This window comes from Tachysurus vachellii, chromosome 18, assembly GCF_030014155.1.
Source record: "Tachysurus vachellii isolate PV-2020 chromosome 18, HZAU_Pvac_v1, whole genome shotgun sequence".
Classification (NCBI taxonomy): Eukaryota; Metazoa; Chordata; class Actinopteri; order Siluriformes; family Bagridae; genus Tachysurus; species Tachysurus vachellii.
Genome location: NC_083477.1, coordinates 15,878,625 through 15,901,314, shown reverse-complemented (window position 1 = coordinate 15,901,314; position 22,690 = coordinate 15,878,625). Strand labels below are relative to the sequence as shown.

The 22,690-nt window shown below is 40.4% G+C and overlaps 2 protein-coding genes across 3 annotated transcripts in view; one reads left to right on the top strand and one right to left on the bottom strand.

Annotated features, from left to right (window-relative positions):
* Positions 1-10,671, bottom strand: part of rgs9a (regulator of G protein signaling 9a) — a 30,294-nt gene extending 19,623 nt beyond the window's left edge. Inside the window, exon 1 of one of the 2 annotated variants that reach the window (XM_060891845.1) lies at positions 10,544-10,671. In XM_060891845.1, coding sequence (XP_060747828.1) covers positions 10,544-10,595 — 52 coding nt within the window. In that variant the 5' untranslated portion in view covers positions 10,596-10,671. Of the gene's footprint in view, positions 1-1,961; positions 2,098-10,543 lie in introns of those variants that run through there. The other variant, XM_060891846.1, reaches the window with a different exon arrangement.
* gna13b (guanine nucleotide binding protein (G protein), alpha 13b) lies at positions 1,788-22,379 on the top strand. The gene is made up of 4 exons (XM_060891848.1): positions 1,788-2,112; positions 11,128-11,345; positions 14,005-14,055; positions 17,690-22,379. Exons 1-4 carry the CDS (start codon positions 1,809-1,811, stop codon positions 18,260-18,262), a joined length of 1,146 nt encoding a protein of 381 aa, XP_060747831.1. The 5' UTR covers positions 1,788-1,808; the 3' UTR covers positions 18,263-22,379.
* The last annotated feature ends 311 nt before the right edge of the window (positions 22,380-22,690 follow it).

Genomic DNA, 22,690 nt, shown 5'->3' with positions numbered 1-22,690 from the left:
TTAAGATTTTTTTTTTTTGCTTAACAGATTTGGAAAAAAATCACTGGATGTTTTTGTTGTTTTGTACACTTCAGTGTACTTTCTAGAGACCGTATAGTTGGAAAATCCCAGGAGATCAGCAGTTTCTAAACTATTTATACCAACCCATCTGGAACCAACAACCAAACAACAGTCAAAGTCGCTGAAATCACATTTTTTTCCAAATTCGGATGTTTAAACTGAAGCGCTTGACCTGTATCTGCACGATTTTATGCATTGTGCTGCTGCCACATGATTGGCTGACTGGATAATTTCATCAGTGAGCAAGGTGTACAGGTGCAAAATAAAATGGCCGGTAGATATAATTCTGTATGTTGATAAAGTCGCACCTACTGCACTGCTTTCGACGGGTGATAGTAGTAATCATGCCGTGTTAGTTTAAAAATCTACAAAAGAATTGTATGCCCCGAATGGCCAGTGACACGCTATAGGGCTTCAGCAGCTGCTCTGAGCAAGTAGGATTTCAGATAGCCACAGGCACATGATTCAAATTTGATGGCGTGAGAGCAAAAGAAGGGACACATATGCTCTGGTTCTGTCATTTCCAACAGCATCGGATTATTACTCACCCCCTAGCAATTGGGGACTGTTGGCACATAATAATTTGCTTGGCTGCGATGCAGAAGATGGCATAAGGGTAATGCCCTGTTAGTCCAGTGAATGTGAGAGAAATAGAGCTGTACATACACTTCTATCCCATGAACCAGAGTGAAACTGTGGTACTGAGTGAACCACTCAGTGGGGATACAGGCTCTGGCCCTTGGAGCTTCAACTTCTCTGCATATAAAGGAAATGGAAAGACATCCAGCTTCCTATCCTGTGATTTAGAGTAAATCTCTAGCACAAAGAGAATGTTTTAGTGAGGATGAGTTTGGCGACATAGGGACAATTAAGGGACGCACTTCCTCTGACCCCATTAAAGCCGAGTGCACCAGTTTCAAGTTTCTAAGAATTCATATTTTACAAAACCATTTTAATATAGTTCAATTGATAACGACAATGTGAAGTGAAGTGGGAATAAGTCCTGAATCGGACACCAATAGATCACATTGCACATGTAACTGTGAGGCAGCAATACTGTCACCTATACACTTTGTTTCAACACATATATAACTATTAAGTCACTGATGCATTACACTTCATTCATTATTGTGTCTCTATCTATCTATCTATCTATCTATCAACATATATAAGGAGTATATTCCAAGATTTTAAAAAATCTGTTTGCATTTTTAAAACTACTCATAGCACCTTTGTTAGTTTAGGGAAGTTCTTTGGTCACACAATGTTCCCACTTTAAGCAAACTGCTCCTCAGTTACTCTTAACTTTCTGTATCCAAAACCAAAGATCATACAAACTTCTCCTAGACAAAGACTAAATGTTTAATTGTATTATTTAGAAAAATAACCACCACTTCCAGCAATGTTACTACTACTAATAGCATTGACCTTTAAATTTAATAGATTTAGACTGGACTTTGTGAAATAGGAAAAATAAAAACATTATTATTATTATTATTAGTAGTAGTAGTATTCAGCCGAGAGGATTCTTGCTTAAAAAGTAGCCCAGCGCTTCATCTGTATGAAAAAGAAAACTCCTACAGTAGTGTGAAAGAAGGCAGGACAAAATCGTGCACGCGCTTTTTACATCCCGCTTTGGCGTCCCGCCCGCGCGCGAGCAGAACTCTTGCTGTTTGAGTGCCTCTGAGGCGCGCGCCCGCGAGCTTGCCTTAGCTCGGCTTGGCTTTAACTCCTCCCTACTTGTATCGATGAAAGTTTGTGTTACAAAGATGGCGGATTTCCTGCCGTCCCAGTCCTTTCTATCCATCTGTTTCCCTAAATGTCTACTAAACACAAGCGAGGCAGAACAGCTGAGGATATCTAAAGAGATCGACAGATGTATTTCGAAAGACAAAACGTACGTGAAGCGGCTGGTGAAGATACTTTTGCTCGGCGCCGGCGAGAGCGGCAAGTCCACTTTCCTCAAGCAGATGCGCATCATACACGGACAGGACTTCGACCAGCTGGCCAGAGAGGAGTTTCGAGCGACTATCTACAGTAACGTTATTAAAGGTGGGTGCGAGATAGCGGTTACAATCTCCCTTTGTTTCGTTTTAATCCCCCTGAGTTGTGTATTAGTGGCGTGGAAGTTCTGGGCTGTATCCCAAATACCGCTCTGGTCCCTACATAACTGTCTTGAGTGTGGTATGATATAATGGTTCGCGCGCACTACTTAGTGCTCTTACTGTTCAATGCTGAGGCGTTTGGTGACGTCCATCAACAAGCTAAAGCTAACTGGCTAATTTTAGTGTGTCCAAAACTAAAAAGTGGTAGAAACGCCCATGTTTATTTTGAACCGTTGCGGCTTGAATAAAAATAAATAAATAACAGATTTAAATAGTTTTTGTTGTGTTTTCACATTATTGTCATATATACATATGGATGAAGTAAGGAGAAAAAATATTTATACAAACGTTTAAGAAGTAATGCGTAAAAATACGGAGTCTGGTTAGGCTAGCGTTAGCAATCTGGATGTGTGGAATGCTAACAACCACAACAGCTCAAATTAAAATAGTTTTTTTTACACTCAAGAAGCAACACTTTTTGTCTGTATTGCTTGATTTTTTTTATTTCGATTGACTTCTACCTTTTATTTCTTTATTTTGTTTGCTATAAAATGACTCGATGCTACGCGAAGTGTTAGCGTTGCTAATTATCACCAGACAAAATAACGCGTCGTGAGAAATAGCAATGAGCAAAAGTATGTTTGTTTAGTTAGAACAGTCGGGCTTGAATCTCCTCATATCCATCTATAATATGATAATACAGTAAAGTAGCGAGCTGCATGACATCCCCACAAATCCTGACGTTTAACTTGGAGTTTATGGTGTAAGAAATAACACACATTGGACTGTGATCTTCTGGGAAATTAATCCATACCTTGGTCGTGCCTTATTACAACACAAGCCTATGTGTGTTATTCCACATGTACTATGACTGCCCACTTCTACTCACTTCACCTTATCGACAATGATACGTTAATTAATACACATCGTCTTAATCCGTTTCTTATTAGGTTTAGATTATATGGTGTGTCCAACATACAAGTCCCGCTATAGAAGATGTCACTTTAGAAACATTATTGTTGGTGATCTGTTATAGTAATATAATAAATGTGTGGTGTTTCATTTTCCTATAACAGTTCTTAAACCGCAGCAGTTGAAAAAAAATATCCACTAATAGTTATGTGTAATCTTGGGGAACGTTCTGTAAAACAAGTTAGTTCCTGTTATTACTAATGTTATAACAGTTAGAAGCAGTTGTTTCTGCACCAGCATCTCTCTCTCTCTCTCTCTCTCTCTCTCTCTCTCTCTGTGTGTGTCTCTCTCTCTCTCTCTCTCTCTCTCTCTCTCTCTCTCTCTCTCTCTCTCTCTCTCTCTCTCTCTCTGTGTGTGTGTGTCTCTCTCTCTCTCTCTCTCTCTCTCTCTCTCTCTCTCTCTCTCTGTGTCTCACTCTCTCTCTCTGTGTCTCTCTCTCACTCTCTCTCTCTGTGTCTCTCTCTCACTCTCTCTCTCTGTGTCTCTTTGTCTCTCTCTCTCACTCTCTCTCGCTCTCTCTCTCTCTCTCTCTCTCTCTCTCTCTGTTTTTTTAGTTTAATTGTCTTTTATTGGCAGTAGTAACTTGTGGAGTCAGCTTGGTAATGTAGATAAAATCAGTATCATGTTTCTGCCTCTATCTAGATGACTTTAATGATTGGCTGCATGTGCTGTTTCTTCACGTCATAGGCCACACTGAGATATTTTTTGACTTTCGTTTGTGGATTAAGTATATTTTTTACTTTTTAGACATAGGGCAGACTGTACAGACATTTAAAGCTGTTCTGGCTTATCTTCCAGATGATGTATGGCTCTCGGTTGCCAGTGGCTTCCTATTGGTCATATACTGCACCACGGTGGGTGGAAAAAGCATAGCTTCAACGTCATATGAAGTCATGTACAGATAATAGAGAGTATTTAGATCCTAAACACATACGTATTAAACACTGTGCACTCAGTAGGTCATCGAAGCGGTTATTGCAGTGCGTATACTTATTAAAACGACCTCCTTTTGGCCGTATGGTTGACTGCACAGGCAGTCTTTGTTCCCTGTTGAACCTGTTGTGCATTACACAGTGTTGCTATATCATACAATTTGCAAGGCACCTATATAGCAAGTGTCAAGTCTTAAATACCTAATGTTAATTAAACATTCGCTTAAACCAAAAGGAAGATAAACAGTTAAATCCAGTTTTACTTAGTTCTATTTAAATATAGAATAAGAAGCAGAACAACCTTTTTAAATATACCATGCCCTCCAGAACTATTGGCACCCTTCATAAAAACGAATGTTCTTGTATATGGGGCGTGTGTGTGTGTTTATGACACAGTATCATGGAAAGAGCAGCCAGTGACCTGCACTAATCAGGACATAATTATTAAAATCATCAGAAATATGTGGCGTAGTCAGACAAGACCATTAGCATGTTGGGTGACAAAAAGCATCTGCACACAGGAAAAAAGACCTGAAAGAGAATATAAAGTATGTGTGTGGATATATTGATACTCTGGGGTTGCTTTCAAGGCGGGTTGCTCAGGGGCTAGTGTAAAGATCAATGGTGGTATGAAGAACAAGTAATGTGATACTTCAGCCCAAATTTTGATTGCCTCTGCTAGGAGGTTCAGACATGGCCTTAGCAAACGTACTTCTCCAGGACAGAAGTTGCAAAAGATTCATTTGCTATGTATTGAATAAAATCCTTGTGTGCATGAGCTGAAAAGTCCATTTATTTTATTTGGTATTCCTTTTATCTATTAAATTGATCATCTTTTTTGACAGAAATCATTATCCCGTTTGCAGCACATTTATCTAGAGATGAGGCTTCAGATGACCAGCTAGATGTAGAGCTTTTATAAAGCTATGGCATGTGCTGGTTTCTCGTGAAATTCTCTCTCTTGCTGAAGATTGATGATAATCACAAGTAATAATAGAGGGAAGTGCCGTCAGCTTTCTTTCACATACACCAGCAGTGATTGGGTGTGAGAGAGGGTGTTCCTATTCTCTGATCACATGCCACGAAGGGGAAAAAAAGAGGGGTTAGCAAATTCGGCACAAGTACTCGGGTACGGTACGGTGTGGCTCACTTTGGGTGGAAATAGTGACAGCGTGCATGCAGATGGACGATTCATTTACTGAGCTGTGCCGTCGGGTGGAAAAAAAGTGTTAATAGTGTCCAAACCTACGTGTAATAAATCCTCACATTGTATTTACTCATTAGTTTCCTTGGAGGGCGGATGTGATGAATAATCAGTTGATTATTATATAACGCACAGAGTAGTGAGTAGTTGCTCGTGTAGGGAATTTCCAGTCATCTTATTAATCTAAAGATTTCCTTGCCGAGATTAACAAATATACTGTCCTGATCGGAGTTACAGCAGTATGCCCCCCGTGTGTGTGTGTGTGTGTGTGTGATTTATGTTTCACACACATTTCTAAATTCAAATCGCAAATAGTTTAAACCGAGCAAGTCATTAAAGAGGAACAAGATGTTTAGTAGATTCACTATAGTCACTTTTACTTCACAATTCCTCAGAAAGGTTCAGGAGGTTCCAGTGGGAAAATGGTATGATTGTTGCTATGCTTACATCTCGGAATGGACCATTTCACCCTGTCGTTTTACTGTTTGAGTTCAACCTTTCTATTTATAATTGTGCAATATATTATTTTATCTGTCCTCTAACGATTGTGTAAACACAGACCTAGTCAATATGGATTTTCAACATGGTTGTCATGGTTACTCACTACCATGTATGTGGATTGATTTAAAAGAAGTAGCTAACGGTGTTAGACTGAGTTTGGTTGGCTAGCTAGTGATCTAAGTGCGTTTATCTTCTTCTGTCAGGGTCTTTTTTTTTATTTACTATACAGCGCGTCAGGTATTTACACCCCAAAAATTCTGTGTGTTCTCGGTGAACGGTTCAATGCTGTGCTTTTGTCATTGTATCTCTCATGATAGATGTGATTTTGTTCTTGCCTAATATCTTACTTTTACTCTTACTTTCTGAAAACCGCTCTACCGTTAAACAGATCATGCCTACGCATTTGAAAGCCCTTATCTCCATCTGTAACTTTGTCATGCTCAGATGTATCTAACTTGATTAACAATAGTGATCATGCTATTTTAATATGGAGAACTACTTTGGTTTTATACTGATGGAGAATGACATTTTAAGAATGACCCAAAACTCATTGTGTTCTACAAAAGTTTTACAATACTTTAAAAAAAAAGAATCGATCATCTTTGCAGACCACAGAACCCGTATCTGCCTCTGAAGGCGCTATATGAAGCAACGGCTCAATATCATGCGTATGATATAAGGGGTTATTTTGCATGACCTTTGACTTCATGTCTGTTTTCATGAGAAGAAAGGCGAAACATGTGTCTGCCGTTTCCTGTGCCTGAACTCTTGGCTTTTTTTTTACTCATGACAGTTTGAAGTTGTAGTTAAGGTGGGAATTTTGCTAGAAGCTACAGTACAAAGCTGCAAAGCTACAGGTGCCTGTTCTTTTTCTGCGTGTGTCTGTAATGCAGAGCCACGATTCCAGTGATAACTGCAAACTTTATTCAGATCTTTGCTTTACTCAGGCGTGGCTAGGCTATATCTCTGTCTCATCTTTACTTTGCGCATTTCAAATGCACACATCACGAATTGCTGCTGCTTGCCTGCTGAACCCTGCATTCGAGAGCTGAGACTCTGTAAGTCACACATTTTAGACATATTTTTGCACAGTTTGCATATTTACATCATGCCCCTTAGCTGTGTTTGTACTGTATCTATGGCATGCTATTTATTTTAAGGTGAAGGCTTACTGTTGGATTCATGTGTTAACTCATGCTCTGTTGCTATTGCTCTTAGGTGAAGCATATGGCTTCTTCACAGTCAGCAGATGATGATGACGGTGTGGAAAATATTTACGCTGGATATATATATATATATATATATTTATATATATATATATATATATATATATATATATATATATATATATATATATATATATATATATATATTTTTTTTTTTTTTTTTTTTGCTTTAAAAATTTCAGTGAATTCAAATCAAACATGAAGGAGTGATGAAGTATTTGAACTTCAAATGCTATAACGTGCAAAATATGTTGCATGTAATCCACACAAATGTAGCATGAAGACAGATGGGCTCTGACTTTGAATCTGATATTGGAGTTGTTGGTTGTTTATTTCCCCCCCCCCCAAGTGCACAGAATATAATATGATGCACAGAATGCATTATTTCTATTTATTAATAAAAACAAAATTCACAGTTATTTTTTTTTTTTTATCATCATTGATTCTGAAGCAGTGTTTGTTCAGTGGTTTAAGTTTATTTTATTTTATTTATTTATTTATTTTCATATTCTAAAAGAAATTTGGTATAAGGCTATAAATATTTTACTTTCATTAAATGCACACACAGCAGCAGCAGCATGAGAGGAATTGTTCACATACTCGCTCGCCTATCTTATGTACATCTAGAGGATTAGAAACGGCATCATCTTGAGACGTGGGAGCCAAAACACCCTGTCCATCAAGTTTCACAGTCGAGCTGAGATGTTAAACGATATAGTGTACAGCAACGTTAAACACACCCACCGACAAGCTCTGCTTCTTGTCTAAACCTTTTGCTGTTGTCATGATCTGCATCTCTAAGCAAAAACACTGACTTTTTTTTTTTTTTTTCTTTTTCATTTATTTCCCTGTATATACTGAGATCGAAAATCCAGAATGTTGATACACAAAACAGACATTTTGGAAATTTGAACATATTTCTGACATTAACTGTATGAAGGAAAGCATGGTATTGGTACTCAGTAATGTTCTGTAAATCAGCCTTTAATATGAGATGTGTTTAAAAGGGAACCGTTAGGTGCGTCTCATTCAGATCCCTACTCCAGTAGGGTCAGGAAGTCATCATTTTAAGAGCTGTCTCTCTCAAACGCAAAATCATTCAGTGCGCTGGAACATTCTCTCCCTGAAATATCCCACAATGCACAGCCAAGACCAAGGAGCATCGATGCTGACTGTTCTCTTACTGGAAATGTCATCTTTTCTAAAGCCTCTCAAGGTAGATCTGTGTAGATCTCAATGATTACTTGCATTAATTTTTGGGAGAGGTTAAACCGTTCAACTCTCTGTGAATGGGAAATGTTAGTACTCTCTGTCCTGTCCGTCACTGTGAAGCCTGTGAGCTGACGTATGTGGAAGAGGACAGATGCCGCTTTCCTCCGTGTGTTATGTGATGTAGCATGAGCAGCGGTTTAAAAAGATGTGGCTGGCTGGAGATGATGCAGATGTCATGTGGGAAATGGGTCAAATTGGGAGAAAGTATAATATGTGGTCCTATTTTTTAATAGGAGGGACGTTTCAATAAACGTTCGTTAACCGACGCACCAAGTACAGAAGCAGAAATCAAGAGAGAAATCCTATTTTACAAAAGATTGAGCCTGAGCGTTTGAGTAGTTTCTACCCTACAGACATTCAGGTGCTAGTTATCTGGTGTATAGTCTACAATACAAGACGAAGCAAGCGATTTAGAAATGTTTCTGTAATCGTGTGGCACTTTTCTCTTCATTCCACAAGTTTCATTCAACATCAAACAACATTTTTTTTTATTTTGCATTATTTGCTTTGTCCTGTTTGTGTCCAAAAATGTCAAAACTGGGTTATTTTGTCTCAAACAGGATGTCAGCAGGTTAAATTGTTTGTTTGCACACGGGTAAACAAGCACAGGCTCGTCCTCACACTGCCGATTTTGTACTTGAACTGTGTGTGTGTGTGCGTTCGAGATTTTTGGAGATTTGGGAATGTTTCTGAAGGCATGCAGGCCAGCACACACAGGACTCTGTGGGGGGAGAAGCAACTGCATGTAATCAAGACTTCTGTTATAGTTTAATCGTCATTGTATATGAAAGGTTCATTTTCCATGTAACCAGTGACCCGTCTCATGATGCTAAAGTTTTTAACAGTATAATATCATGATTAATTATAGTGTGTATATACATTCATTTCTGTCCCAAAATGTAATTAAAACATTGCAACTTTCTTATATTTTAGGTTTATTACACATGAACATGAAGCTTTTTCTTCTTTTTTTTCTCATGAAAATCAAAAATCCTGTATCTGAAAATATGAGTAAAATATGTAAATTTATGCACTGAATATTTGTTTGGGGCTCCTTTTGCAAAAATGACTGCGTCAGTGCGGCATGGCATGGAGGCGATCAGCCTGTGGCACTGCTGAGGTTTAGTGGAAGCCCAGGCGCTTTGATAGCGGCTTTCAGCTCATCTGTATCGTGGTGTCTGCTGTCTCTCCTCTTCCTCTTGACAGTAGATCATAGATTCTCTATAAGGTTCCGGTCAGGTGAGTTGGTCCTTGCTAGTCAAGCACAATAAAACAGTCAGCAAACCAGTTCCGAGTAGTTTTGGACCCGTCGGCAGGGACCAAGTCCTGCTGGAAAATGAAATCCGCATCTCCATAAAGTTTGTCAGCAGATGGAAGCATGAAATCTTTTGGTTGACGTCTGCGTTGACTTTGGACTTGGACCAACAGTGGACCAACGCCAGCAGATGACATGGCAACTCAAATCATCACTGACCGTGGACACTTCACAGTGGACTTCTTTGCCTCTTTTCTCTTTCTCCAGACTTGATTGGACCTTGATTTCCAAATGAAATCCAAAATTACTTTTATCTGAAAAGAGGACTTTGGAGCACTGAGTAATGATCCAGTTGTTTTTCTCCTTAGCTCAGGAAAAACGCTTCTGACGTTGTCTCTGGTTCAGGATTAGCTTTACATCTGTGTTTGGTGGCTCTCGCTGCACTGACTCCAGCCTCAGGCCACTCCTTGTGAAGCTCATCTACGTTATTGAACAATATTCTCAAGGCTATGGTCATCCCTGTTGCTTGTGCACCTTTTGCTACCACAGTTTGCCCTTCCACTCAACTTTCAGCACTGATATCAGTGGCTTACAATCCTTATGTAGGGTGTCAACGATTGTCTTCTGCTCAACCATCAAGTCAGCAGTCTCCCCCATGATTGTGGTAGTGTGTACTGAACCTGACTGGGAGAGTCGTGTTATTTATACCGCATAAAAAGTGATTTGCTCAGAGTGGAAATGAAATATTCTAGTTTTGAGAGACGAGAATGTTTTTAATTATCAAAATTAAAAGCAAAATAAATGTAATTGATTTTTTTTTCTTTCTGAAAATTCATTTTCTGAAGTTACTTGCAAAAATTATTGCATGTGTGTGTATAATATATATTATATTATATTGTATTATATTATTATAATAATTACAAATAATCTGTTGATAATCTGTACATCATGATGCATATCTTATTTTGGAAAAGAAAAAAAAAAATCATCTCAATATATATTTGTCAGCCACTCACCTCTACTGTCTGAGGTTTTTGCTTTCTGCTGCCAGGAATTCCAGAAGATCATAACATTTTGCTTCTCACCTTGATGCGAAGATCAGCCTTTCACTTTCGTAAACAGAAACGTTGACTTGTGCAGTGATTGCCCAGGAATGAGATGTGAAGAGGCAGAGAGTTGCTGTTAGTTTCGACTCCCCCCTCAGTTGCATGCTCTACATCGAGACACGCAGGCGTTCTCTTCACACAAACAGCTGTGACTTCTTCCTGTTTACTAACCCACTCACCTTGTTTGATGGAAAAATGGAAAAAAGAAAAAAAAGACGAACTTTGCACTCGTTCATCAAGCGACATCATTTTCACTGACTGTCTGTTGTGTGTCGAGAGAGTTGATGATCGTAGATGTAACACTACCGTTATTTAGTGTTGTGTGTTTCAGGGAACCGGCACGGCCAGTTTGGACTGATTCTGCTCTCGAGGGCGAGCGGTTTATTTGCGTATTTGCGAAGGAAAATGACTGCGGATGAATGTTTAATGAAGACTGGTTAATGAGTTCATTATTATTTATTTTTAACATTGTGGTGAATTGTGTTCTGCCTCAGGTATTCGTGTGCTGGTGGACGCACGGGAAAAGCTGCATATTCCATGGGGCAACGCATCCAATCAGACACACGGCGAGGCAGTGATGAGCTTCGACACGCGCTCGGCTCAGGGCCTGGTGGAGCCCAAAGTGTTCCAGCGGTACCTGCCTGCCGTGCGCTCTCTCTGGGCTGACAGTGGCATCCAGCATGCTTACGACCGCCGCCGTGAATTCCAGCTGGTGAGTCATGCACACACACACACACACACGCACACTCTCACACACACACTCTCTCACACACACACACACACACACACAGAAAGTTAACCAGAGTAACACATCGGTGGGTTTTGGACTAAAGATTTGGTTCTCCTGTATTTAGTATCTTTTTTTTTTTTTTGTCATATGGTTCTTTATCTGGCACTTTAATTGGAACATCTATACACCATTATATACATATTTAGCCTTCCAATCAGTTCAAAAAAGATCTGACAATGTGTGTTTTTAGCAACCTGCCTTGATAGTATAGGCTGCTGTTCAGCCAGTGCAGTAGTTTTAATCATCCACCCATTCTTAGTTAAAAACTTGTGTGTGGGACTCTCTCTCTCTCTCTCTCTCTCTCTCTCCCTCTCTCCCTCCCTCCCCCTCCCCCTTGAGTCATCACAGAGATGTTTATATCTGAGCGGAAGTGCAAACCACATTAGCAGCGCGCTCATCTTTCATCAGAAAAATCTCTTTCCGCTCACAGACAGAAAAACACAGCCGTGCAGATGAAGTTGTTTATGTACGCCCATCCTCGGAGACGGTGCCTGGGTTACCTCTTTTTACACCAGTTTGAAAGATCTGTGTGCAGCATTTACCGCATGTTCTATATATACAGTACAGCCAGTTTCGCTTTAGAGAAACCCGTGCACTGTCCATGCACCTGAGCTAATCTCACATGAGAACTGGAGATGATGTAGTCTGAAAGCTGTTTATTTATGTGCTACACCACAAGCTGCATGGCAGAAGTGACTACACTAAAGATTTGACAATTTGCGTTAGGACTGTTTAGAGTGCAAGATCACGGCTTACAGGAAACGTTGACCGAGAATGCTGCTCTACTGCAGTGACCTGCTTTTAACACCTTGATTTAAAGCTTTACTTAGAAGGAAATGCCAAGGCACGTGACCTGAGGCTTGTTTTCACTCAATACGGTAACAGCAGCTTTCTAGTGCAGAGGTCACAACCCTGGCTGCTATTGTTGTTATGGTTGTGATTTCAATGATTTAAAATACCGACCACTCGCTGTCTTAACAGGCTCACACGTGAAGCCCCACATCATCGGGCTGGGAGATGTTAAAAGATGGGTCAATTGTGACCATAAAAATATTTGTGCGAGCAGCATCAATAATCAGATCTGCTGTATATGCTGTTGTATCAAATACAGCTTAAGATTGGATTCTGAGATTCTTTTCTGCTCACCGTGGTTATAAAGAGTGGTTGTTGGAGTGTCTTGAATCAGTCTGAGCGTTCTGGTCTTAGACTCTTGGTGCAAGACAAGCTGGTTTCAGCATTTATGAAACGACAACCACGCCATGGGCAACATCTGTGAGACGTAGTGCACAAAATAAGTCTCGTCTCCGCCCACACCTCACCCCCACAAACTGCTGCCATTTTTACACATTCTCTGGTCACCTTGTGCATCTGTTGCAGTAATTTACTTTTATCTGGCCTCCCAAAAACTGCAACTTATTCAAAACTCTGCTGTCTGTATCACAACCCAAACTCCCATCATGCATCACATTACCCCCTCCCTTCAACAACTCCACTGGTTACTTACTACACACCGTATCGATTTTAAGATTCTTCTCCTCACTTTTAAAGCCCTTCATACCCTTGCTCAACCATACCTCTCATATCCTATACAGCTCTATGCTCCCTCACTCCCGACCTACGCACCTCCTCATCAAGGCTCCTCATTACACCCCCTGCCCGTTTAACCACCACTGGCGCTAGAGCATTCTCTCACGGAAAACATCCGTAACACAGATTCTCTCACCACGTTCAAAACACGACTCAAAACCTATTTATTCAGTGCTGGTTCCACATGATCTTACAGGCTGCACTTAATGCACCTTAAATGTTTATGGTTAGATAACTTTTTTAATATTGTTTTATTGCTGTTTACGGTTATTTTATTTATCCCTTGCTTGAATGTGTATAGTGACCCTGAGTGACTTGAAAGGTCTTTATTATTATTATTATTATTTCCTTTTTTTTTTTTTTTTTTTTTTTTAAATATCTCACTAGATAAGCTTTGGTTTAAATCATGTAAGTTCTGTATGCATTTATTCAAGGTTCTTTCCCTCCATGCAGCTTATAAAGAAGGCATATTACATTAAACACTAGAGGGCTTTCTGATTTTATTTCTTTATTTTGTGATCTGTCTGTCCACCATGTGTAACCCTTTGCTTTTTTCAGCCCGGTGTTTACCCACTGCTTCATTTGCCTTTTAAAACTCCTAATAACTGTTTGTGCGCCACAGTTCACCATGAATGATTACCTTGCTCTTAAACTATACAGTGTGAACTTGTTTCATGTGTATGTGGTTCCTCTGATGATACATTGCACTTGTTTATGTTCTCATATGTGTCACTAGTTGGCTTTCATGACCTCCTACTGCATTCAGAATCTCAGTTACGCCGGTTGACAGTTTCTATTAATATAACGTGTAAACTGTCAGCGTATCGCAGGTTATAAACGTACCATACGCTATTACATTTCCGTTACAATTTATTTATATTTATTTTATTTATTTATTTATTTATAATTGTAATTTATATTACAATTTTATAATAATAATATAGGATTTGAAAAGGCCTGTAAGAATAACCCGGTGTATCGTTTTCTTCCACAGGGTGAATCGGTGAAATATTTCTTGGATAACTTGGAAAAACTTGGAATGCCGGTAAGCATAATTCTTCTTAGAACACTGACATAGGCACATGTGCAGACAGGCGGGTGGACACAGCCGGAAAAACAGACAGAAAGACGTAGTCAGGACTGTAATTCTGCTGGACTTTGTGTTACAAACCACACACACACACACACACACACACACACATTCACACTGTTCAATGAAAGCTTGGATTGCTTTTCAAACAAATTCCCACCAGTGGATTAATTTATTAGCTAGCCCATTGATCAAATCCATAGATTAAAAAAATGTGTTAGCTAAAACTATTTCATAACTTTTAATAATTATTTTGAGACTCAAATTTAAGTAATTGAGACTTAAAAGGGACCCCATTCTCTTCTGTGTGAAACCAAATAGTGTGATTGAGTCATTAGTTGTCACACTCATGTTATGAGCATCACAGTCACCTTAGAGCTTTTATAATATCTATAATAATCTCTGCCTTTTTGTCTGTCTATATTGTCTATAATATCCCAGACAATAAAGTTGAATTACAGCTTTTGCTGTATTTAAGCACATTAATACTGACTAACATACAAATGTGCTAGTTATCAGCTTCTGTCAAAAAATTTTTAATAATCTGACAAAAATTCAGAAAAATAGTACTTAACAAAAATGAGATGTGAGCAATGACGTGACTCTGCGTAGTCAATACTAAAAATAGTTATTAATTTACCATTCAATTAATACGTAAAATGTTCTGATTGCTTGCTATGAATGGAACATGCTTGGTTCACTGGTCATAAACCCTGTCTCAGTTATTAACGCTTCAGTTTAGGGCACTTCTGCTTGTGCGTGCGCTGTTGTCAGTTTTGTTGACTCACATCTCTGTATCGGTTAATTTCCCTCTTTGTTTGCGTGATGCATGCGCTCAACTTGACGTCACATAACGCAGCTCTGTGTGTGTACTCTCGCTCTGAGAGGAAGTGTGCAGTTCCTGAGTTCAAGCTAAAATAGTAATTGGTCCAAATTTGAACATCACCCACGATTAAATCCTCCTGCATGAGCCGTGCTCATCCGATTTTTGTCTACAAGCTGCTACTGTGCTGAGTTTATCGCTGCTGTTACAGCTTTACATCTTAAACTGAGACTCCTCCTGAATATTAAACTGTGACTCCTCCTGAAAGACCCTGTGTATGTTGTTACTGTGGAAGCAATGAAGTGAAATGACTAAATGTAATGGCTTGCACATTAGATTGGAATGTTGCTGACTAGTTGCATCATCAGGGTTTTTTCCTCTGTCTATGTAGATTTTTTTTGGTGTCTTCCACTGGTGAAGCCCCTGTTTTTTTGTTTATCTTTTGTTTTGTAAAACGTGGCAGTGTCTGTAGTTTACCGGTTGACAGGGGCTTTCACCACTGACAGACACCAAAAATGCCTCGATGACTGACTGTCAGTGAATGAGAGACTGTCTGTCAGTGAATGAGAGACTGTCTGTCAGTGAATGAGAGACTGTCTGTCAGTGAATGAGAGACTGTCTGTCAGTGAATGAGAGACTGTCTGTCAGTGAATGAGAGACTGTCTGTCAGTGAATGAGAGACTGTCTGTCAGTGAATGAGAGAATGACTGTCAGTGAGTGAGCGGCTGACCGCCCGTCAGTGAGTGAGCGGCTGACCGCCCGTCAGTGAGTGAGCGGCTGACCGCCCGTCAGTGAGTGAGCGGCTGACCGCCCGTCAGTGAGTGAGCGGCTGACCGCCCGTCAGTGAGTGAGCGGCTGACCGCCCGTCAGTGAGTGAGCGGCTGACCGCCCGACTGACAGTGAGACTGGAGTGAGTGAGGGACAGGCCGACCGCCCAACTGACAGTGAGACTGGAGTGAGTGAGGGACAGGCCGGCCGACCGGCTGACAGTGACTGACAGTGAGGGACAGGCCGGCCGACCGGCTGACAGTGACTGACAGTGAGGGACAGGCCGGCCGACCGGCTGACAGTGACTGACAGTGAGGGACAGGCCGGCCGACCGGCTGACAGTGACTGACAGTGAGGGACAGGCCGGCCGACCGGCTGACAGTGACTGACAGTGAGGGACAGGCCGACCGACCGGCTGACAGTGAAAACAAAAACAAAAAATAGTCAGTGAGTGTATGTGTGTTTCCATTGAGAGTATGTGCACAGAATTTCCAAGTGTCTCACACATTTCTCTCTCTCTCTCTCTCTCTCTCTCTCTCTCTCTCTGTCTCTCTCTCTCTCTCTCTCTCTCTCTGTCTGTTTCTCTTCTCTCCTCTCACACACACACACACACACTTTTTCCTTCAAGCCCACTCAGATTAAGCACTCCTTCTCCTCTCCTCCTAACCGGTGGTGGTTGTTGCACACACCGGAAACACACTCAGACAGGACATTACATTGTCTGCTTGTTTGTTTGCGTGTCTGTGTCTGCGTGCACATTTCCATCTGAGCATCTGCAACACCCACGATTATCTCCTGAGCCTCTTAACCTTAATGATGTACATTAGCTGGACAAATAACTAGCTATAAGATAGGTGGATTTAATAAGTGGATTTTGCGTATTAGTTTTTTGTGTGCGTCTTTGTGTTGGGTTTGTGTACATCTGCCCAGGGTAACTCTACCTCCTTTCTTTTATTAATGTATTATTACTCCCTTAGTCCATAGCTTATCATTTTAGCTACTGCTTTTTAGCCTAGTCAGTTGAGGTGACCAGACAGCACTGTAAATTAACTTCTGTTGCTATTCCACAGTAGCAGCGACAGGTTTTTTTTTTTTTTTCCCTTTCCGCACCCACAAAACGTCACATGATTTTTGGGTATTTCATCAGATCCAAAGAAAAAATGCCCCTGATTAAATCCCAACCATCTCATTCAGAAAGTGAAAGTGCATGTGTGTTCACCGTTTCTTTTCAGCCTGTCGTCAAATCTGTGTGTATATTTATGGAGTGTGTGTGAGACGTGGGTTTTTGTGTGTGGTGTTGTGTGTGTGTGTGTGGTGCATTTACCTCATGCAGTACTGATGCATCCTTCCATATCTCCCTACTTGCTGTCGACTTGCACCCCAGTGAACATGAAGGGCTTTATATTGCATGACCTCATTCATAAAGGAACATAAGGAACTTACCTTTTTGCTCGACTGCTCGGTTTGTCAGTTTGAACAGACATCATATATACATCATCTCGAGGCCTAATCCATTATCTCCTGTAATTCATGTATTATTTGTGCCTAGTTTGATTCATTTAATTCTGTGCCCATGACTAGGATTAAACAAAATGACAACAAGAGTTTGACAACAACTAAATAACAGAAATATTTAAATGATAGTTTACATGAATTTGCTGTTTCACATTGATGTAAATTTCCAACTCAGGTTTTCTTCCTGTGTTAAGTTGCGTTTCTGCACCATCTAGTGGCACGTATAATGAAATGTTTAAAATAAGGATGGAGTTGTTTTTTTTTTTAAAAAAAAAAAAGTAGGAAACCTTAAATGTTGTTATCTAGCAGATTTGAATAACATTAACATTATCTGATTAAAAAAAAACTTGAGAAATGAATGATAGTTAAACTGCAAATGTTGGTGGTGTCATTAAATACATGCTTGCTACATTTATCAAGTTTCCTGGGATGTAAAAGAAGAGAAATAAGAAAATAATTAATTTTTCTTGTTTAACTTTACAGGACTATCTGCCGAGTCAGCAGGACATCTTACTGGCACGCAGACCCACCAAAGGCATCCACGAGTACGACTTTGAGATCAAGAATGTCCCTTTCAAGATGGTGGACGTTGGCGGGCAGCGCTCCGAGCGGCGCCGCTGGTTTGAGTGCTTCGACAGCGTCACCTCCATCCTGTTCCTGGTATCGTCGAGCGAGTTCGACCAGGTGCTGATGGAGGACCGTCAGACCAACCGACTCACGGAGTCGCTCAACATTTTCGGCACTATTGTCAACAACCGCGTGTTCAGCAACGTCTCCATCATCCTGTTCCTGAACAAGACCGACCTGCTGGAGGAAAAAGTCAAGACCGTAGCCATCAAGGACTTCTTCCCCGAGTACGAGGGCGATCCACACAGCTTGGACGACGTGCAGAAGTTCCTTGTGACATGCTTCCGCAACCAGCGCCGCGAGCAACAGAACAAGCCGCTCTACCACCACTTCACCACGGCCATCAACACTGAGAACATTCGCCTGGTCTTCCGGGACGTCAAGGACACCATCTTACACGACAATCTCAAGCAGCTGATGCTGCAGTGATCTGAACCCCTCCCTCTGCTTCCATTGCTTGCGTCCAAGCCTGGACCACTAAACCTGACTTTGGGGGGGGATGGGTCACAGAGCAAGTCTTAATGTGTGTGTGTGTGTGTGTGTGTGTGTGTGTGTGTGAGAGCATACACACAGGTTCAGCCTCACTCAGAAGATTATCTGTCTGAGGAAAGAGTGAGAGCTCCTGTGGTTCTAACTGCCTTTAAAGTCACTCAACTGAACAGCAACTCTCTCTTTTGTGTGTGTGTGTGTGTGTGTGTGTGTGTTTTGTTGTTGTTCTTTTTTAAACCCTAGCCTTTTTTTCTAACCTCTGTGCCTGGATTTGGCTCTGAAGCAGGTCCTTATTTCGAGTAAGCTCAGCTGAAGCACTCCACTTAGCATCACATCCTGATTTTTATTTACGCAGAATGATACTTTAGCAACATTTGCTAAGCTAACTTGTGCTATCTATCCACGCAGCATTGCGATCAAATCAGTTGCCTCTCAAGTGTTGGCTGTCTTACTGTAAAGTAGCATGCTGACTACAGATTATCTAGTGCGCAGGATTTGATTGGCAGATCAAGCTCAACTGTAGCTCCGACCCATGTGAACCCAGGGACGAGTTACGCTCTGTGAAATCAGGACTTGCTGTGTGTGCGCGTGTGTGTGTGAGATCATACACTGCTTTATTTCTGTGTCTGTGTGTGTGTGTGAGATCTGCCTTTCTTTTACCTGGTGCCTCACTGAAAAAGGCCTTCCTGTCTATAGCGTGTGTGAGATATGTGAGCATGCTCTTATCCACTGTTGCTGTTATCCACCTTCATTCACTTGTGTGAGTGTCTCTCGTCTGAAGAGCGTTTGTGTCCTGTCCAGGCGGCAAGTCGTTACAAGACTAAACAACTAGGCGAGAGCAGCTAAACGTCTCGTGTGTAACAGTCACGACAGGTGGAGTTTGTGTATGTGAGAGTGTGTGTGTGCACGCGTGGGGGTGGAAGAGTTCCCCAGCCTTTTCGTACTAAACCCATGCAACTGTACTAACGTTTTAATAGGAAGCCGTGTTTCTGAGCCTCTGCCTTTAATTGGCTGTGGTTCCTAATCAGTGGTGTTTTTCTTTTAAATTTTTTTTATGCGGCTGTTTTTATATATTATTTGTTCTATTTAGCTGTAAGTTATATTTTAAAAGTTTACACTTTTCACCACCACTGATGAAGTCCACTTCATAGGCATGTGCTTTTTTTTTATAAACATTTACGATATTATCACAATATTCAGTGTCTGTTTTTTTTTTTCCGTTCTTTTTTTTTTTCTTCAGTGATGATTCATTCTGTCCTGCATATTTTCAAACTTATCTGGTAATAAGAGGTTTCTTAACATTAGCTAGCTTACTAAAAAAAAAACTAAATAAAATAAAGACCTTGATTGGTTTTAATGACCTAAAAAGAATAGCTAGTCTAAATTCGGCTGTTGGCAAACTTCTCTAAAATATCACTGTAATTTTCTCCATAACAATACTGATTAAAGCTTGTGCGAAATAGTGCGATATACCGTATAACTGATTTTCGGTGCGTGTTTTATCTGTCGGTTACAGTTTAAATTGTAATCGGAGAGAGAAGCTCGGTTATATGCATGAATGTGTCGTTAGACCACTCAAACTGTAGAAAGTGATGCAGTGCGTGAGACACAAAACTCAGGGCTAAATAATGTTAACCACTTGTGTGCATGGAGACAAAATGAGCTGCGTGTGTGTGTGCTTTTTTTTTGTGTGGATACATTAATGTTTTTTATCTGACACTATGGCTGGATGCTGCGCTAAAAATTTGCAATTAGGTTAACAGGTAAAATGATAGATTGGAATATCTAATCCACTCCTAGTTATTGTAATAACACCTGCGACGTCAGTGTTCCTAACATTTTGCTTATTTGTTGTTGTATTGTGATATGGCTACTCTCTCATCATCATCATCATCGATGTCGTGCTGTCAAATCGTCATTCCAAAATGTCAAATGTTTTGTTTTTTTTTTTTTTTATATGTAACTAACTTAATGCTTCCAATAATCAGGCTATTGATTTATTCCCAAGTGCCATGATTGAAAGGTACCACTTATTAAAACCTTGTTTGTTCAAAATTATTGTTTTTAGAGAAACTCCTGCCTTCTGAAGCCAACAGAGCTCTGGCTCACAGCCAATATATATAATCATCATCATCATCAACCTGATGTCATATTCCGATGCCACGTGTGTGCTATGTGGCTCAGTCAGGTTCTGTGTGTGATGTTTGTGTCTGTGAGCACAGAGGTGACATGGCCTAGCTTGATCATATGACATCATGACAACTGATGATTTCACACCCTGCTGAAGATTTCCAACTATCATGGTCAGGTTCGTGATTTTGTCTAGATGTGGATTCGATCCCTCTTCGTCTTCCTCGCTCAATGCCACGGTATCTCTCATTGGTTGCTCTTTTTCTCATCGGGGAACGTTGAACCAGTTGATTTTGGTTCATCGCCCTGGCGAGACGAGTGTTATCCTTCAGTGTCCTTTAGTGCTTTAGTGCCTTTTAATGGCTGAAACGACATCATTTAAAACGTCACTAAACTCAGCTCAGGAATGTGGCATTATTACATTCCTATAAAAAGATAATTGTATTGTACAAAGCTTCATTTTTTATTTTTTTGGAAAACCATAACCATATCCTGGTTAAATTTGTCTCCTGAAATCCACTTGATTTTCAGCTTGTGTAGGGCTGGATGAGGTCACTCACTTTTTACACTGTTGCTGCTGTTCCTCAGTGATTCTCTCAAATGTTTATCTGGGTGAGAGAGAACCTGAACCCCGAAAGACAGGTTTCACTTTCCCAATGAGGTCAGCGTCATATAAAAAGACCACAAAGGCTTGTAAAGCCCCTCGGCTCGGGGTAAAGTCCCTCGGCTCAGTGCATTCCTCATGTCAGTTTTCTTAGATGATCATATGTCACACTCTGGGACTGTTTCTTTTACTAGTATGACGGTTACACCAGTGTCTTCACACCTCGATTAAAAGAAATGAAGCTGACTGCTCCACTTGACTGCTCCTGCATCGGCATCCTCCTCCTCCTTTTCCTGTTTCCGATGTCATTCTTCCCCCTGCATTTTTCATGTGGAGACTAACAGATGCTGGCAAACGAAATCTAGTTGCTCAGATGTGGTGAATAGATAAATGAAATATCAAGAGCAAACATGTGCCACAATGTTCATGGTGCAATAATCTGCATCAACTTGCTGTCAATAATACATTTTCGTATTAAACACTTTGTCACGTTTTATGATGTCTCACAATTGTATTAGAGAAAAACTGCTTAAGGATTAGGTCTTTTTTGTGACGTTGCCACAAAAAAAATAGGAATGTGATGGTCGGCACATGTCTAGTAGAGAGGCTTGGGTTTAAATTCGTATTGGGAAGTAAGTTTGCTGCTAACTAAACACGCTTCTGCTGTTTCCGTGTTAGTTATCTGTGAAACACTCATCATTCTGAAGCGTGCACGTGTGTGAAATTTCAGCTTCTTGAGGAACAGATAATGATGAACCCATCATAATGCATTTGGTGCATGCACAAGCCTTAGCTAGTGGCTGTGTTGATATGATATTGGTCATGGCAGTGAGTCTAGAGGCTAACGCTGTATTCAACACACAGACGCACTACTGTAATTCACTTGTATCTCTGTGCCTGAGTGTGTGTGTGTGTGTTAAGGTGTTTTTCCACTGAGGTCTTAACATCACGGTTATTATGCAAATGTGCAGCGTGCGAATATCTTCTCAACAAAATGGGTGGTTGTCTTCGTATGGAAAGGACTAATCAAAAATGTTTCCTGGAAAAAACCAGGATGTTGATTATGTAGAATTCATGCAACCTGCACAAAAGACTAAATCTAATTTAGTGCCTTTTTTCTTTTCTTTTCTTTTCTTTTCTTTTTTTTTGTAATTTTGTATGTAGATGTTTTAAACGTTCCATTTCCTGACCTTTTTATGTTGCTGTAATCTTACTAAACAAGTTTCCAACTGCAGAACAGTGACCTTGTGATCCATGTACAGTTTAATAATCTCTGCTTCCTCACTCCTTTTCTGCCTGTCAATAAACTACGTCCCAACAACAGTTACTCGTTCGCGTAATTTGAATTACTTTGACTTAGGGACCATTTGCTCCACTTTTATGTCAGTGTGTGCCATTTGACACTGATGATCTGTTGTGTTTATTTAACTGGACAGTGGGCGGTCATGAAGATTATGATCTCTTGTTCAGAATGAAGTGCCTTCCACTCTCTGAACTTTTCATCATTTTGTGAATAAGTGATCAAACCTCCAATCGAAATGGACTTCAAGTGGGATTTAAGTGACAATTTCAGAACAATGAAAGTTCTTTGTTTTGAACCAATCCACTGTAGTACAAAGTCTCTCAACTCCCTC